Genomic DNA, 17,761 nt, shown 5'->3' on the forward strand with positions numbered 1-17,761 from the left:
CAGAGCTCACCCAGTCCAACCCCTGCAGGCAGCAGGGACATCCTCCCCTGGAGCAGGTTGCCCACAGCCCTGTCCAGCCTCCCCTGGAATATGTCCAGGGATGGAGCCTCAACCACCTCCCTGGGCAACCTGCTGCAGTGTTCCAGCAGCCTCCTGCAGAACTTCTTCCTCACATCCAATCTCAATCTGCTCTGCTCTCATTCCAAACCATTGTCCCTGGTCCTGTCCCTGCAGGCCTTTGGGATCAGTCCCTCCCCAGCTCTCCTGGAGCTCCCTTCAGGTACTGGCAGGCTGCTATTAGATCTGCCTGGAGCCTTCTCTTCTCCAGGCTGATCACCCCCAGCTGCCTCAGCCTGTCCTTGTAGAACACCTGCTGCAACCCCCTGATCATTTTCATGTCCCTCCTCTGGACCTTCTCCATCAGACCCATGCCCTTCCTATACTGAGGGCTCCAGAGCTGGACACAGCACTGCAGCTGAGGTCTCTTCAGAGCAGAGCAAAGTGGCGGAATCACCTCTTGATCTGCTGGCCACAAGTCCTCTGTAGAGTGCAGGATGTGGAGCCACAGCTCAGTCCAGCCTCTGGCTCCTCTACCCAGGTGGTTCCTGCCTTGTGAACTATATTGGCTGTTTCCACCCCCCACAACCCCAAGTTCTTTGCTGTCAGGGAGCTGAAGCTCCTAAAGGAAATGGAAGGTGTCCAGAGAAGGGCCATGAGGATGAGCAGAGATGTGCAGTGCTGTCACCCTGTGCAGTGCTGTTCCAGAGGGCTGGAGCTGCTCTGCTCTGGAGACAGCCTGAGAGAGTTGGGGTTGTGCAGTCTGGAGAGGAGAAGGCTCCCAGGAGACCTTCTGGTGGCCTTCCAGGATCTGAAGGGGGCTCCAAGAAAGCTGGGGAGGGACTTTTGAGGGTGTCAGGGAGTGATAGGACTGGGGGGATGGAGCAAAACTAGAAGTGGGGAGATTGAGATTGGATGTGAGGAAGAAGTTGTTCCCCATGAGGGTGGAGAGACTGGCAGAGGTTGCCCAGGGAGGTGGTGGAAGCCTCATCCCTGGAGGGTTTTGCAGCCAGGCTGGATGTGGCTGTGAGCAACCTGCTGTGGTGTGAGGTGTCCCTGCCCATGGCAGGGGGGTTGGAACTGGCTGAGCCTTGAGGTCCCTTCCAGCCCTGACAGTTCTGTGATTCTATGTCCATTTGTTTGGTCTGCAGGAAGCTCCTGGAGTCTCCAGCTGATGTCCCTTTGTTTGGTTTGCAGATCTCTGGGTGCCTTTGCCTAGCCCTGAGCTCGGTGCTTTCCAAGGTCCTCCACCTGGCGCTATGCATCCGGAGCCTGGGCGCCCACAGGCACTGCTCCTCCTCACTGCCGTGGGCATCCTCACTGCCACCACCGCAGGTAAGGGCTTCCCAGAGAGCTCCTCAGAGCTGCTGGAGGCTGAGCTCCTGCTTTGCAGTGAGCAGCACTGCAGCATAGCCAACTTCAGCGCATGTGGTCAGTATCTCCTGAGGAGAGGTGGAGCACTTCAGCTTGGTCTGCAGCTGAACACATGACTGGTTTGAAAACATGGCTCAAAGCAAGAGCTGCAGCATGGAATCCCAGCATCCCAGATGGAGGGGGTGGGAAGGGACCTCTGGGGATCATTCAGTCCAAGCCCCCTCCTAAACCAGGGCAGCCACAGCAGCTTGCCCAGGGGCACAATGCCCAGGGGGAGTTGGAAGCTCTCCACATAAGGAGACTCCACAACCTCTCTGGGCAGCCTGCTCCAGCCCTCCAGCACCCTCACAACAAACAACTTTCTCCTCCTATTCAGGTGGTACCAGTCTGTGCCCAGTGCCCCTTGTGCTGTCCCTGGGCACCACTGAGCAGGGTCTGGCCACAGCCTCTTGCCCCCCAGGGGCCCTTTAGCTGGACTGCAGCTGTGGCCTCAGCAGGGCAGAGCAGAGCAGAGGGGCAGCAGAACCTCCCTTGCCCTGCTGCCCACATTCTTCTCCATGCCCCCAGGACACCCTTGGCCTTCTTGGCCCCCAGGCCACATTGCTGCTCCTGGGCACCTTCTTGGCCCCCAGGGGCACTCCCAGCTCCTTCTCCTTGCAGCTGCTTCCCAGCAGGTCCCCCCTGCCCTGTCCTGGAAGCCTCTCAGTTATGTTTGTCCTGGGCTGGTTGTGTCCTGGTGTTCCCTGGGGCTGGGGTGCAGGGGTGTGGGGGGTGCTGAGCTGCTGCCCGGCTGCCGTTGCAGCGCTGCGGTGGCGCAGGGCTGGTTTCAATTGCCACATCTGCTCTGTGTAGTCAGCTTGTCTTAACCCAACCACACCAAAAAGAAGCTTTTACTGCTTTTAGCACTTCCCAGCCCGGCACTGGGAGCCGAGGGGAGAAATTTGATTTTTCCAGCAGTCAGAGGAGATCAGTCCCAGCTGCAGGGTCACTGCTACCAGCTGCAGCTGCTGCACCCAGCACAGGGCAGGGCTGTGCTGACAGCAGAGCAGAGTCATGGTGCAGGGGGGTGGCTGATGGTGGGCAGCAAGGCGACTACCTCAGAAGCACAGAATTGTTCTAGTGGGAAGAGGCCTTGCAGATCCTGGAGTCCAACCCTGAACCCAGCACTGCCAGGGCACCACCAAACCATGGCCCTCAGCACCACATCTGCAGGGCTCTGAAACCCCTCTAGGGATGGGGATTCCACCACTGCCCTGGGCAGCCTGGGCCAGACCTGGACAGCACTCAAGGGGAAGAAATTGTTCCTCATGTCCAACCTCAACCTGCCCTGGGGCAACTTGAGGCCATTTCCTCTTGTCCTGTCCCTTGGTCTCTGGGAGAAGAGCCCAACCCCCACCTGGCTCCAGCCTCCTTGCAGGGAGCTGTAGAGAGCAATGAGGTTTCCCCTCAGCCTCCTCTTCTCCAGGCCAAACAGCCCCACTCCCCTCAGATGTTCCTCAGAAGTTCTCCAGACCCTTCTCCTTGTGCTATAGACCCTTCAGCAGTTCCATAATCCTTCCCCAGTTCCATAACCTTTCAGCAGCTCCATAACCCTTCCCCAACTCCATAACCCTTCCCCTCCATTGCCCTTCTCTGGTCCTGCCCCAGGACCTCAATGTCCTTGGAACAAGACCCCTGCTTGGAGGTGCACCCTCAGCAGTGAGGCCAGAGGTCGTTTCTTTTGCTTTTATCCCTGGAATTCCCAAGTGAGCTCCCAAGAAAAGCAGTTCCCTAATGAAAAGCTGAAGGTGGCCATCTGGAGCCCTGCGAGGTGCTGGCAGCCCTTCTGGAGCTGATCTCTGTGCTAAGTGAAGCCACTCTCTGCTTTCCAGCCTGAGCTGATCTCTCTGCAGATACTTTATGGTTCTGGTAAAAACAGCTCCTCAGCTGAAACTCATAACCCAGCCTGGCTGGGCTGGCTTGAGAAGAAAAGCCTGAGCTGAAGGCCCCACCTCCAAGCCAACTGTCTCCTAGTTGGATGTCATTTCATATCCTCTTGACCCCTTCCTGGAGTTCCTCAGCTCAGCTCAGTGACAAACCAGGAACTGTTTCCCCCCTCGGAATGATTTTTGTCTCCCCTCTTTCAAAGGAGGTTTTTGGTGTGAGTTGCCTTCTGCTCACCCACTTCAGACCCCATCCTCGGTGGAGAATTCCTTAGCAAACAAATGGAAATAATTCCCAGAGTTTTGTTGGCCAGGAGAGGGAAAAAAAAGAAAAAAAATGTCCCTCCAAGAAGCAGGAATTTTCTCCTGGCAAATAAATGGCTGCTCAGAACCAAGTTCTGTGGGGCTGAACCTTTTATTTATTAGCAGCTTTTCCTGTCTCTGGTCGTCTGCCCTCACTGAAGATAACGGATGCCCAATCCATCATCCTCACCCTGATGAAATCCATGGATTTGGAACTAACAAGAGGCCTTTGCTGTTCATCCAGCTCTTTTTCTTTTTTCCCCCTGGTGTTCCTGCTCAATGTAATTAGTTCTGCAGACTCAGAGTCGGTGCTGCACAAATACCTGGCAGGCTGCTGCCATTGCTGAGGGTTTGCAACTCACATCCAGGCCAGTTTCATGTAGGACAGATCAGCTCCAGCTGCATCTCCTCAGCTCCATCTCCTTCTTCCCAGCTCCATCTTCCTCTCCCCAGTTCCATCTTCCTCTCCCCAGTTCCGTCTCCCTCTCCCCAGTTCCGTCTCCCTCTCCCCAGCTCCATCTTCCTCTCCCCAGCTCCATCTTCCTCTCCCCAGTTCCATCTTCCTCTCCCCAGCTCCATTTCTATCTCTCCCCAGCTCCATCTCCCTCTTCCCAGCTCCATCTCCTCAGGTGCTGTTTGTCTCCATGTAAGTCACAGAATTGGTTGAGCTGGAAAAGTTCTTTGAGATCATTGAGTCCAACATCAACCCAGCACCACCATGGCCACCAAACCATGTCCCCAAGTGCCATGGCCACAGGTTTCTGGAACACCTCCACGGATGGGGACTCCCTGGACAGCTTGTTCCAATCCCTGACCACTGTTGCAGCATGGAAATTTTTCCCTAATCTCCAACCTAAGCCTCCCCTGGCACAATTTCAGGCCATTTCCTCTCCTTCTATCACCTGAGACTAGGGAGCAGAGCCCAACCCCCACCTGGCTCCAGGCTCCTTGCAGGGAGCTGCAGAGAGCAATGAGGTCTCCCTCAGCCTCCTTTCCTTCAGACTAAACAACCCCAGCCCTCTTCTCCAGACCCTTCTCCAGCTTCCTTGTCCTTCTCTGGACCTGCTCCAGCCTCTCAATGTCCTTCTTGGAGTGAGGGGCTCAGACCTGAGCCCAGGACTGGAGCAGCTCTCTCAGGGCTGCAGCTGCAGCGTGGCTGTCCCTGTTTCTCCCAGCCTGTGTTCCCTCGCTCCCAGCCTGTGTTCCCTTACTCCCAGCCTGTGTTCCCTTGCTCCCAGCCTGTGTTCCCTTACTCCCAGCCTGTGTTCCCTTGCTCCCAGCCTGTTCCCTTACTCCCAGCCCGTGTTCCCTCACTCCCAGCCTGTGTTCCCTTACTCCCAGCCTGTGTTCCCTTGCTCCCAGCCTGTGTTCCCTCGCTCCCAGCCTGTTCCCTTACTCCCAGCCCGTGTTCCCTCGCTCCCAGCTTGTGTTCCCTTACTCCCAGCCTGTGTTCCCTCGCTCCCAGCTTGTGTTCCCTTGCTTCCAGCCCATGTTCCCTCGCTCCCAGCCTGTGTTCCCTCGCTCCCAGCCTGTTCCCTTACTCCCAGCCTGTGTTCCCTCGCTCCCAGCCTGTTCCCTTACTCCCAGCCCGTGTTCCCTCGCTCCCAGCCCGTGTTCCCTTGCTCCCAGCCTGTTCCCTTACTCCCAGCCTGTGTTCCCTCGCTCCCAGCCCGTGTTCCCTCGCTCCCAGCCTGTTCCCTTACTCCCAGCCTGTGTTTCCTCGCTCCCAGCCTGTGTTCCCTCGCTCCCAGCCTGTTCCCTTACTCCCAGCCCGTGTTCCCTCGCTCCCAACTTGTGTTCCCTCACTCCCAGCCTGTGTTCCCTCGCTCCCAGCCTGTGTTCCCTCGCTCCCAGCCTGTTCCCTTACTCCCAGCCCGTGTTCCCTCGCTCCCAGCTTGTGTTCCCTTGCTCCCAGCCTGTGTTCCCTCGCTCCCAGCCTGTGTTCCCTCGCTCCCAGCCTGTTCCCTTACTCCCAGCCTGTGTTCCCTTACTCCCAGCTTGTGTTCCCTTGCTCCCAGCCCATGTTCCCTCGCTCCCAGCCCATGTTCCCTTGCTCCCAGCCCATGTTCCCTTGCTCCCAGCCTGTGTTCCCTCGCTCCCAGCCTGTTCCCTTACTCCCAGCCTGTGTTCCCTCGCTCCCAGCCTGTGTTTCCTTGCTCCCAGCCTGTTCCCTTACTCCCAGCCTGTGTTCCCTCGCTCCCAGCCTGTGTTCCCTCGCTCCCAGCCTGTTCCCTTACTCCCAGCCTGTGTTCCCTTACTCCCAGCCTGTGTTCCCTCACTCCCAGCCTGTACCTCCCTAACTGAAGATCTTTTTCCTTCCAGATCTAACTCCCCGCTTCACCTCCGAGCCCTCCTCCACCATCCGGAGGCCTGGGGGCTCGGTTCAGCTGCACTGTGCTGCTGAGCCCTCTGCGGTTCGCCTCTCCTGGCTGCTGGATGGGCAGCCCCTGGAGAGCAGAGCAGGAGAAGTGGAGATCCAGGCTGGCTCCCTGAGCATCGCCGCCCTGGGCCGTGCCACGGCCGGGCACTACCAGTGCGTGGCAGCTGGTGGCGCGGGGGCCGTGCGCAGCCGCCCGGCGCTGGTGTCCATGGCCAGTAAGTGCATCCTCTCCTCTGCCCTTCCTCCCTCACCTGCCCTGGGGGCTTTGCTTGCTCCTGGCTCCCAGACAGCACCTGGTTTGGAGGTGGTTTTCTTTCCCTCAGAGCAGAGCCATGGAGTTCCAGACTGGGATTGGGTGGAGGAGACCTTGCAGTTCATGGAGTGCAGCCATGAGCTCAGCACTGCCCCAGGGCACCACCAAACCAGGGCCCTTAGCACCACAGCTTTGAAACCCCTCCAGGGATGGGGACTCCACCACTGCCCTGGGCAGCCTTGGCCAGGCCTTGGGAACCCTCAAGGGGAAGAAATTGTTCCTCATGGCCAACCTGAACCTCCCCTGGGGCAATTTGAGGCCATTTCCTCTTGTCCTGTTGCTTGCTGTGTGGGAGAAGAGCCCAACCCCCACCTGGCTCCAGCCTCTTTTCAGGGAGCTGAAGAGAGCAATGAGGTCTCCCCTCAGCCTCCCTGTCCAGACTGAACAACCCTTAGCTGTTCCTCACCAGACCCTTCCCCAGCATCCTTGCCCTTCTCTGGACCTGCTAGTACAAAACCCCCCAAAGCTCCTCCTCAGAAAGGGTCCTCAGGGAGCAGCAGAGTTGCCACAGAAATGAGTGAGAGCTGGGCCTGGGAGCTGCACATTTCCCTTTGCCACTTTGGAGCATTTTACTTGGTCCAAACTGTGAAGATGTTCTCCAGGAAGGGACACTCTGTCCTTACAGGGACAATTTGCCTTCTCTTGGTTCTTCTAGCTCTGGTTCTTGGTGCTTGATCTGCGGATTACCCAATCCTGAAGGAGTGTAGAAAGGGAAGGATGATGTTTTCCACGTGGAGAGGAGGATGTGGTGCTGAGAATGGCAACAGAATATTCCTCCATGTCTCCTCGGGCTGGTAGGGGGGGTCTGAACCAGGCCTTTGTCAGGCAGGAGCTGAGTGATTTCTCCAGGAGGGCACTCAGCTATGGAGCATGTCCACAACCCCCCTGGGAGGAAGGCTTCCTACAGGCAAGGGCCAAGTGTTTTGGTAAAGTACTGACCCATGCAGGCCTCTCTCAGGAGAGCTCCAGGGGTGGCTAAAGGCTGCAAAGCTTCACAGCCTCGGGGATGCTTTGAACGTGCAGGGAGGAGCAGAGTCACTTCTCTCCTCCTCTGCAGGTTATGGAAGCAGAGCAGGAGGTGCTGGGAGCTTCCTGCTGGCCTCATGGCCCGTGGCAAGGAGTGGGAGGTGCTGGGAGTTGTGTTGATGGTAAGCACAAAACCAGTTCCACCTTCCTCACAGGCAGGCTTCCTGCTGCTGGAGCAGGTTGTCTGTGGCTGCTGCCATAGCCAGGCTGCTCCTCATCTCTGCCCTCCCCCTGCTTCTCTGCATCTCCTCAGCTCAGCTCTGCTTCACTTTTGCTTGGGCAGCTGAGGGCATGCTGGGACTCTGTCCTCCCCTCACCATTCCCACCTTGAAGCTGACCCTTTGGTGACCCTTTGGTCACATCCAGCTCTGGAGCCATCAACACAAGAGGGACATGGACCTGATTGAGCGGGTCCAGAAGAGGCCACAAAGATGATCAGAGGCTGGAGAAGCTCTGCTGTGGGGACAGGCTGAGGGAGCTGGGGGTGTTCAGCCTGGAGAAGAGAAGGCTCCAAGCAGATCTCAGAGCAACCTTCCAGTACCTGAAGGGAGCTCCAAGAAGGCTGCAGAGGGACTGATCCCAAAGGCCTGCAGGGACAGGACCAGGGACAATGGTTTGGAATGAGAGCAGAGCAGATTGAGATTGGATGTGAGGAAGAAGTTCTGCAGCAGGAGGCTGCTGGAACACTGCAACAGGTTGCCCAGGGAGGTGGTTGAGGCTCCATCCCTGGACATATTCCAGGTGAGGCTGCATAGGGCTCTGGGCAACCTGCTCCAGTGGAGGATGTCCCTGCTGCCTGCAGGGATTGGACTGGGTGGGCTCTGGAGGTCCCTTCCAACCCAAACCATTCTATGGTTCTATGAAATGTCTGAGCACAGGAGGGTTTCATGCTTCTGGCTGTTGCTTGTTGATGTGAACAGCTTGGACCCTCTCCAGCAGGTCCATGTCCCTCCTGTGTTGGGGGCTCCATATCTGGCCCCAGCCCTGCAGGTGAGGTCTCCCCAGAGCAGAGGGGCAGGATCCTCTCTCCAGCTCTGGCCACACTGCTTTGGCTGCAGCCCAGGCTGCCCTTGGCCTTCTGTGCTGCCAGTGCCCATTGCTGGCTCCTGGCCAGCTTCTCCCCCCAGCACCCCCAAGTGCTTCCCTGCAGGGCTGCTCTCACTCTCCTCACCCCCAGCCTGGGTTGGTACTGAGGGTTGCCCTGACCCAGGGGCAGGACCTTGCACTTGGCCTTATTGAACCTCCTGAGGTTCTCCTCAGCACAGCTCTGCAGCCTGCCCAGGTCCCTCTGGATGGATCCCATCCAGTCTTTCAGTCTTATCAACCACACCACTCAGCTTGGTGACATCTGCATACCTGCTGAGGGTGCCCTCAGTCCCTGGAGACATCCAAGATCAGCCTTGATGTGACCCTGGCATTCTGCTCTAGTTGGAGGTGTCCCTGCTGCCTGCAGGGGGTTGCACAGGATGACCTTGGAGGGTCCCTTCCAAGCCAATGCAATCTGTGAAGCTGTGAAACCCATCCTGAGCTTGCTGCCCATGCCCTGCCCCAGGCCTTGCCTGCTCCTCACCTTTCCCCACTTCTCTCCCAGGCTTAGGTGACTTCGAGCCGGGGGTGCCACCGGCTGCCGTGGCAGCAGAGGAGGGAGGGACAGCTCTGCTGGGCTGCAAGGTGCCAGAAAGTCACCCAGAGGCCCAGGTGCGCTTTCAGGTGAAGGGAAGGTGGCTGGAGCAATCCACAGGTGAGGAGATGTGTGGTGCCCCTGGCCCACACCAGCTGCCCTGCACTTTTCTCTTAGGATTAAAGGCAAAGCCTCTCCAGCAATGTGGAGCACTTCCTGTGGAGACCAGTTGAGTCCCTGCAAAACCAATCTCCTTGTGTTCCTTCCCTGCTTCTCTAGGCAATTACCTGATCCTTCCATCTGGGAACCTGCAGATCTTGAATGTCTCTTTAGAAGACAAAGGCTCCTACAGATGTGCAGCCTACAACCCACTTACCGGAGAGCTGCGGATAGAGCCTGGGGGGCACAGGCTGGGAGTGAGCAGTGAGTACCTGCTGAGGGAGCAGACCTCAGGTGGAGGCAGGAGTGGCCCCAGGTGTGCAGCATGGCTAGAGCAGCCTACAGTGTGGAGAAGGAGCTGGGAGTGCTGGGGGCCAAGAAGGTGCCCAGGAGCAGCAATGTGGGCTGGGGGCCAAGAAGGCCAAGGGTGGCCTGGGGGCATGGAGAAGAGTGTGGGCAGCAGGGCAAGGGAGGTTCTGCTGTCCCTCTGCTCTGCTCTGCCCTGCTGAGGCCACAGCTGCAGTCCTGGGGGCAGTTCTGTGCTCCCCAGTTGCAGAGGGACAGAGAAGTGCTGGAGAGAGTCCAGGGGAGGCTGGGAAGCTGCTGAGGGGCCTGGAGCAGCTGTGTGAGGAGCAAAGGCTGAGAGCCCTGGGGCTGAGAGCCTGCAGAAGAGCAGCCCCAGAGGGCATCTGAGCAATGCTCAGCAAGAGCTAAAGGGCCCCTGGGGGGCAAGAGGCTGTGGCCAGACTCTGCTGAGTGGTGCCCAGGGCCAGGCCAAGGGGCACTGGGCACAAAGTGGAGCCCAGGAGGTTGGAGGTGAAGAGGAGGAGAAAGTTGTTTGTTGTGAGGGTGCTGGAGGGCTGGAGCAGGCTGCCCAGAGAGGTTGTGGAGTGTCCTTGTGTGGAGAGCTTCCAACCCCCCCTGGGCATTGTGCCCCTGGGCAAGCTGCTGTGGGTGCCTTGCTGGAGCAGGGCTTGGACTGGATGAGCTCCAGAGCTCCCTTCCCACCCATGCCATCCCCACTGCTCTCTAACTCCAAGCTGTGTCAAACCCCTCTGCATGATTTGCACCTTCAGTTCTCACTTCCCTTTCCTGTGGAGGAGCAGCAGGGCTGCTTCCCAAATCCCAGGAGGGGCTGGAAGGGGATTGCTGCTGATCCTCCAGGCTCCAGACAAGTTCCAGAGCAGGTTTCTGGGAAGAGGACACTGTCTCGTGGTGCTTAGTCACCTGGAGGAGCCACCATGGTTGAGAAACCTGGCAGCCTCACGGCTGGAGGCTGGGCTGGCAGTGTGTGCTTGGTGACAGGCCTCTTCTCCTTTCTTCCAGGCTCTTCCTCAAGTGGCTTCCACATCCTTCACCCCCTGTCACCCCAGAGCCTGGCGGTGCCTTGTCACAGCCCCCTGACCCTGGAGTGTGTGGTCAGTGGCTCTCCTCCGGCCTCCGTCCGCTGGCTGAAGGACGGCCGCGACGCGCTCCGGAGAGGCAGCTGGAGGCTGCTCCACTCCCACCTGGTGACAGACAGGCTGGAGGTGTCTGATGCTGGGAACTACTCCTGCGTGGTGGGGAATGGCTCTGGAGTGGTGGAGCACAGGAACTACTCCCTGACAGTACTTGGTAAGGAGCAAAGAGAGCCTCGGATCCAGGTGATAAGCGTTGCCTCTGCCTGCTGGCTGCTGTGGGCACCTGAGTGCAAACAGCTCCAGGTTCTTTCTCAGCCTACATGAGAGTCTGGTCAGGATGACATCTCAGCCCCCTCCCGAGTTAGAGCCATCCTCTCCAAAACCTTCACAGGCTGAAACAAACAGCCTAGGAGCTCCTTAGAGCTCCTTAGAGCTCCTAGGGAGGAGCTGAGCTGTTTGTCTGCCTGCCAAGTGGAGGGGAGCTGGAGGCTTGATGAGGGCAGATTGAGACTGGAGATGAGAAAGAAATTCTTTAGAGAGAGGGAAGACACTGGAATAGTCTGCCCAGGGAGGCTGTGGCTGTCCCCTCCCTGGAGGTGTTCAAGGCTAGGCTGGATGAAGCCTTGAGCAACCTGTGCTGGTGGGAGGTGTCCCTGCCCATGGCAGGGGGTTGGAACTTCGGGCTCTCTTCCCACCCAAGCCCTTCTGTGTTTCTGTGAGCGAGAGCCAGCAGCAGTGCCTCACCTGCCATCGTTTCCCTCTCTAGAGCCTCCCTCCATCTCCAAGGGGCTGCAGGATGAGGTGGTGGCCGCTGGAGGATCCGTGCATTTCTGGTGTGAGGTCCGCGGCAGCCCTGCCCCCAGCCTGTCCTGGCTGCACAACGCAGCTCCCCTGCGGCTGTCCCCGCGGCACCTGCTGGCCGGCAGCCACCTGCAGATCCGCAGCGTCAGGCGGGAGGACGCCGGCGTGTACCAGTGCATGGCTCACAACAGCCTGGGCTCCGTGCAGGCCACTGGCAGCCTCCGTGTCCAGACAGGTAGGAGCCTTCCAGATAAACCTTCTGTCCTTCCAGCTTTGCTCTGGTTTTAACCCCGAGGTGTTGCTGTGATTTGTTTCTGACCACTGCTTGCAGCAGAGCTGACAAAGAAGTGCTGTGAGGTGAGGAAGGCAAAGGCCTCCTGAAGTGCATGGAGAGTGTGGGCAGCAGGGCAAGGGAGGTCCTGCTGCCCCTCTGCTCTGCTCTGCCCTGCTGAGGCCACAGCTGCAGTCCTGGGGGCAGTTCTGTGCTCCCCAGTTGCAGAGGGACAGAGAAGTGCTGGAGAGAGTCCAGGGGAGGCTGGGAAGCTGCTGAGGGGCCTGGAGCAGCTGTGTGAGGAGCAAAGGCTGAGAGCCCTGGGGCTGAGAGCCTGCAGAAGAGCAGCCCCAGAGGGCATCTGAGCAATGCTCAGCAAGAGCTAAAGGGCCCCTGGGGGGCAAGAGGCTGTGGCCAGACTCTGCTGAGTGGTGCCCAGGCCCAGGCCAAGGGGCACTGGGCACAGACTGGAGCCCAGGAGGTTCCAGATGAGGAGAAGAAGAAAGTTGTTTGTTGTGAGGGTGCTGGAGGGCTGGAGCAGGCTGCCCAGAGAGGTTGTGAAGTGTCCTTGTGTGGAGAGCTTCCAACCCCCCCCTGGGCATTGTGCCCCTGGGCAAGCTGCTGTGGGTGCCCTGCTACAGCAGGGCTTGGACTGGATGAGCTCCAGAGGTCCCTTCCCACCCACACCATGCTGGGATTTCAGGTCAGCAGGATATAGTCCATGGCTCCATGTCTCAAGTCCTTCATGTCCAGCAGTTGGAGTTTTATACTCACTGAAATACTTTGCAAAGGCACTGAAAGCTTCACTTGAGTCTGAAAGGAAGAACCTCCAGAAGCTGATCTTGTGGAGCTTTACAAAGCAGTCACTGCTGGACCTGACAGAGTGGAAGCACAAAGCTCAGCATCACCCCAGAGCTCAGCCTGTGCCACCCAGCACGTCCCAGCCCTTCACCAGCAGCTCTGGCTGTGACCTGCCTGTGGTGTCCAAGCCACTGCACTGCTGCTGGGGCAGGTGGTGGTGAAACCATCTGGGTTTGGTCTACAAGTCCTGAAGCAGTTTCTGGGAGCTGCCAGGGTTTTAGAGCAGCTCCCAGCCCTGCCAGCAGCCAAGCTCAGGTGTTGAGGTATTTTAAAGAGGAGTTTGTGCCAGGTGACTCTTGGGAAGCACCTGAAGGACTCCAGCTGTGAGTCCAGGGAGGTTTTTTGTCTGTAGGATCATCTTCTGCAGCCCTCAGCCTCAGCAGCACACAGTCAGAGAAGCTTCTGTGGCCTCAGAAGTGATTTTTTTGTCTTCCTTCTGCTGGAGCTGTTCCCCAGCATGATTCACTGCCTGGGCTCAGAAGTGGGCAGGACAACTGCAGCTGCCCTCTGAGTGAGAAACCACCAAAATGCCAAATAACAGCCCCAGGCTGCCTTATTTTAGGTCCTTTTTGAACAGTGGTGGTGGCTTCATGCATGGTGGTAGCTTCCCACAGCTGCTAAACACTCCAAAAGAACTTCTTCTGCACATGGTTTGGTGTATGGAGCACTTGGTGGGCAGGAAATTGGGCTGATGCCTGCACTCAGTGATGCTCAGTGGCTCAGTGTCAAGTGGAGGCCAGTGCCAAGTGGTGTCCTCAGGGCTCAGTGCTGGTAACACCAAGCTGTGTGGAGTGGTTGACAGTGCTGCAGGGAAGGGATCCATCCAGAGGGACTTGGACAGGATGGAGAGCTGAGCCCAAGCCAGCCTCATGAAGGTTAGCAGAGCCAGTTTGGATTTGGCTTGAGCAGCCTGGTCTGGTGGAAGATGTCCCTGCCCGTGGCAGTGCTTGGAACTAGATGGTTTTTAAGGTCCTTTCCTACCCAAACCATTCCATGATTCCATGAAATGAAGGAGGGGAACACTCTCACTGACTCTTGTCAGTGGTGCCCAGTGCCAGGCCAAGGGGCACTGGGCACAAACTGGACCCAGAAGGTTGCAGGTGAAGAGGAAGTTGTTTGTTGTGAGGGTGCTGGAGGGCTGGAGCAGGCTGCCCAGAGAGGTTGTGGAGTGTCCTTGTGTGGAGAGCTTCCAACCCCCCCCTGGGCATTGTGCCCCTGGGCAAGTTGCTGTGGGTGGCTGCAGGAGCAGGGCTGGGACTGGATGAGCTCCAGAGGTCCCTTCCCATCTCACCATGCTGGGGTTCTGTATCTCTATAGTGCCCAAGCTGGGGACTTGTGACCCTTCCCTGCTGGAGGCAGGGTTTCTGCTCACCCAGCTTTGGCTGCCCCAGCTCAGTGCTGCTCTGGTTTTCCTCTGGGGCTGGGAAGCTGAGGAAGCAAAGCCTGAGTGGCTCAGGAGACAGAGCTGGGGCTGGAGGCTGCAGTCAGGGCAGTTGTGTGAGGACACTGCAGCAGCCTGGCCACAGGCATGGCACAGCCTGGGGGAAGCAGAGCTCAGCTCCCAGCTGCTCCCTGGGAATGGTGACCCTGGGGTGTGTGTTCCAGAGCACAGCCACCAGCCCCCTGCCAGCTGCCAGCCATCAGCCCCTGCCAGCCATCAGCCCCTCCCCAGCTGCCACCTCGCTGCCCTGGGGCAGCAATAACCACAGCCAGGACTGCAGCTTTGCTGTCACCAGTCTCAACCACAGCCTCTCCCCACCCCTCAGAGTCCATTGCCCTGTGCTGGCAGGCCTCAAACCATGCCCTGCCCACCCACAAACCCTCTGAGATCCACCACTCTGCCCTGGAGCTTCCTCCTGCAGTGGCTGTGGAGTTTGGTCCCAACAGGAGTGGGAAATCCTTCAGGGGATGCTTTCAGCAAGCTCCAGCTCAGAGAATCACAGAATGGGATGGGTTGGAAGAGCTCACCCAGTCCTGCAGGCAGCAGGGACATCCTCCCCTGTCCAGCCCTGTCCAGCCTCACCTGGAATATCTCCAGGGATGGAGCCTCAACCACCTCCCTGGGCAACCTGCTGCAGTGTTCCAACAGCCTCCTGCTGCAGAACTTCTTCCTCACATCCAATCTCAATCTGCTCTGCTCTCATTCCAAACCACTGTCCCTGGTCCTGTCCATGCAGGCCTTTGGGATCAGTCCCTCTGAGCCTTCTTGTAGCTCCCTTCAGGCTGCTCTGAGGTCTGCCTGGAGCCTTCTCTTCTCCAGGCTGAACACCCCCAGCTCCCCCAGCCCGTCCCCAGAGCAGAGCTGCCTAAGCCTCCTGATCTGGCTTTGGGGACATCCCCTCCAAGCTTGGTGGCACCCCAAGGTCAATGAGGAGGAGCAAAGAGGGAGAGCTGGCTGGGAGCATGGCTGCCTTGCCAGGAGAAGGGAACTTTTCCTTCCCAGCCTTCTGAAAAAGGGGCCAAGAATAGCAGCCACACTTGCTGCTGGTATTTTAATGGAGGTTTGGAGGAATCTGAGGCAGCCAGGCTGGGGCTGCCCAGGACTTTACATTTCCAAGGAATTTGTTTGGTTTGTAAACCAAGTTCCCCTCACTGCTGTCCCCTTCCAGACCCCGCACGTAACATAAACCCCAGAGCCCTGCCGGGGACACAGGGCACACAGCATCTGCAGCCCCCTGCCTGCAGCCTGCTGCTTCCCAAACCACCTGGGCTGGACCACTGAAGGTTTGCTTGGCCTGGATAAGCTCAAGATGTCCAACCTGGCCCCCCCTTTCCTGCCTGGAATGAGATGAGCCTCAGGTCACCCCAACAGAGCTTTTCATTTGCTGTTGTCTGGCAGCCTGTCCCAGAGCACCACTTGGGTGTTTGCTGTGCTTTTGATACCAGGAAAAGGAAATCATGGAATGGTTTGGGTGGGAAGGGATCTTAGAGCTCATCCAGTGCAGCCCCCTGCAGCCCCCAGGGACATCCCCAACCACAGCAGGTTGCTCACAGCCCCAAACAACCTGAGCTGCACTGCTGCCAGCCATGGGGCAGCTCCCACCTCTCTGGGCAGCCTGGGCCAGGCTCTCCCCACCCTCAGCCTCAAACATTTCTCCCTTCTCTCCACTCTCAAGCTCCCTCTTTGCCTTCCAAACCATCCCCCCTTGGCCTGGCCCAACAGGTCCTGCTCCAAACTCTGTCCCCAGCTTTCTCCAAGCCCTGCAAGGCCACCAGAAGGTGTCCCTGGAGCCTTCTCCTCTGCAGGCTGCCCAAGCCCAACTCTCTCAGCCTGGCTCCCAGCAGAGGCTTCCAGCCCTGCCAGCATTGCTGTGGCCTCCTCTGGCCCTGCTCCCCCAGCTCCCTGTCTGTGCTGTGCTGAGGGCTCCAGAGCTGCCCCAGCACTGCAGGGGGGGTCTGAGCAGAGCACAGCAGAGGGGCAGAATCCCCTCCCTGCCCCTGCTGCCCACACTGCTGGGGCTCAGCCCAGGACAGGCTGGAGCTGGGTGGCAGTGCTCGGTGCTGGCTCTTGTCCAGCTCTGCACCCCCAGCACCCCCAAGGCCTTCTCCCCAGAGCTGCTCTGCAGCCCTTCAGCCCCAGTCTGGACTGACCCTGGGGGTTGTCCTGACCCAGCTGCAGGACCTTGCCCTTGGCCTTGTTGATCCTCAGAAGGTTCACACAGCTCTACTTCTCCAGCTTGTCCAGGTCCCTCTGGATGGATCCCATCCCTCAGATGTGTCACCTGCACCACTCAGCTTGGTGTCATCTCTAGACTTGCTGAGGGTCACTCAGTCTCTATCACTGTTGAAAATGTTAACCAGTTCTGGTCCCAGTATGGACTCTGAGGGACACCACTGCTCACTGACCACCACATGGACACCAAACCATTGACCACTACCCTTTGGATGCCATCCATGGTCCACCCAACACTCCTCCCATCCAGTCCATGTCTTTCCATGGTAGAGAGAAGGATCCTGTGGGCAACTGAGTTGAAGGCTTTAGAGAAGAGCAGGTAGATGACAGTCACTGCTCTTTCCTTGCGCACTGCTGTGGGTCACAGTGGTCAGAAAGCCATCACAGAAAGCCAGCAGGGTGGTCAGGCAGGACTCTGTGTGATGGAGGAGGCTGGAGCAGGCTTTCTGGACACATTGGTGCTAAATGGCAGGTCAGTCCTGCCTGCAAACCGAGCTTCTTCCCAGCACAGACCTTCAGCTGAAGCAGCTGAGCCCTGCAGCCTTCAGAGCTGATGGAAATTACAGCTGCAAGCTCAGGATCTGGACCAGGAGAATGACCTTCTGTGCACACCAGCTGGGGCCACCAAGAGCTCCTGGTGTGACCACCTCAGAGTCAGATCCTCCCCTCCGTGTAGCCATGAAACCTCCTCTGCCCTTGACCTGCACTGCTACTGTTCAGTGTCTTGGGGGTGCATCTCAGAAGGTGCCTGGAGATGCTGAGTTTCAGGTTTTCTTTCTTCCTTTGTGTGAGGAACTCAACAAACGACCCCAACCCTGCAGGTTTGCCATGGCAGAGCCCAGCACAGCTTGGCACAGGGCCGAGCTCCTGCCCTGGCTTTTTGTAGAGGGCAGGTGTAGAGAGGATGCTGCTGGCTGCTTTAGTGTCCCCCTGGGTGGGGTGCACCTGCAGGAGCTGTAACCTGCCCCCTGCCCTTGCAGCTCCCTCAGGAACCAGCCTTGCAGCAGCAGAGGAGGCCCCGGCCGAGGCCGCGCCGAGCGGCGGAGATTTGGGTGCAGCAGCAGTGACGGAAAAGGCCTCGGAGGGAGCTGCCCCCCCCGAAGCCCCAATCATCCTCAGCCCCCCCCAGACCCCCAAGGCAGATGCATACACCCTGGTGTGGCGGCCAGGGCGCGCCGGGGGCCTGCCCATCAATGCCTACTTCGTGAAGTACCGCAAGGTAAGGTGCCAGGGCCAGTGCCACGGGGGATGGGCAGGGGGGGCTCAGCCTACAGTGCCAAGCAGGCACTGAGCTGCTGGCACCTGGCCAGGCTGCAGGGATGAGCCAAGGCCAATGGGAGGAGGCTCAACAAGGCCAAGGGCTGGGTCCTGCCCTGGGGGCACAACAACCCCAGGAAGGCTCCAGGCTGGGGCAGAGGGGCTGGAAAGTGCCCAGCAGGAAAGGCCCTGGGGGTGCTGGGGGACAGCAGCTGGAGATGAGGCAGGGGGTGGCCAGGTGGGCAAGAAGGGCACCAGCAGCCTGGGCTGGAGCAGCAATGGTGTGGGCAGCAGGAGCAGGGCAGGGATTGTGCCCCTGGACTGGGCACTGCTGAGGCCACCC

The 17,761-nt window shown here is 58.6% G+C and overlaps 1 protein-coding gene across 1 annotated transcript in view; it reads left to right on the plus strand.

Moving 5' to 3' along the window:
* Positions 1–1,316: 1,316 nt before the first annotated feature.
* The window catches only part of CDON (cell adhesion associated, oncogene regulated), a 49,945-nt gene continuing 33,500 nt past the window's right edge, over positions 1,317–17,761 (plus strand). Inside the window, exons 1-7 of the mRNA XM_054395580.1 lie at positions 1,317–1,392; positions 5,979–6,251; positions 8,967–9,116; positions 9,276–9,419; positions 10,482–10,769; positions 11,322–11,591; positions 17,142–17,380. Coding sequence (XP_054251555.1) covers positions 1,317–1,392; positions 5,979–6,251; positions 8,967–9,116; positions 9,276–9,419; positions 10,482–10,769; positions 11,322–11,591; positions 17,142–17,380 — 1,440 coding nt within the window. The remainder of the gene's footprint in view (positions 1,393–5,978; positions 6,252–8,966; positions 9,117–9,275; positions 9,420–10,481; positions 10,770–11,321; positions 11,592–17,141; positions 17,381–17,761) is intronic.

Source organism: Indicator indicator, chromosome 34, assembly GCF_027791375.1.
Source record: "Indicator indicator isolate 239-I01 chromosome 34, UM_Iind_1.1, whole genome shotgun sequence".
Taxonomy (NCBI): Eukaryota; Metazoa; Chordata; class Aves; order Piciformes; family Indicatoridae; genus Indicator; species Indicator indicator.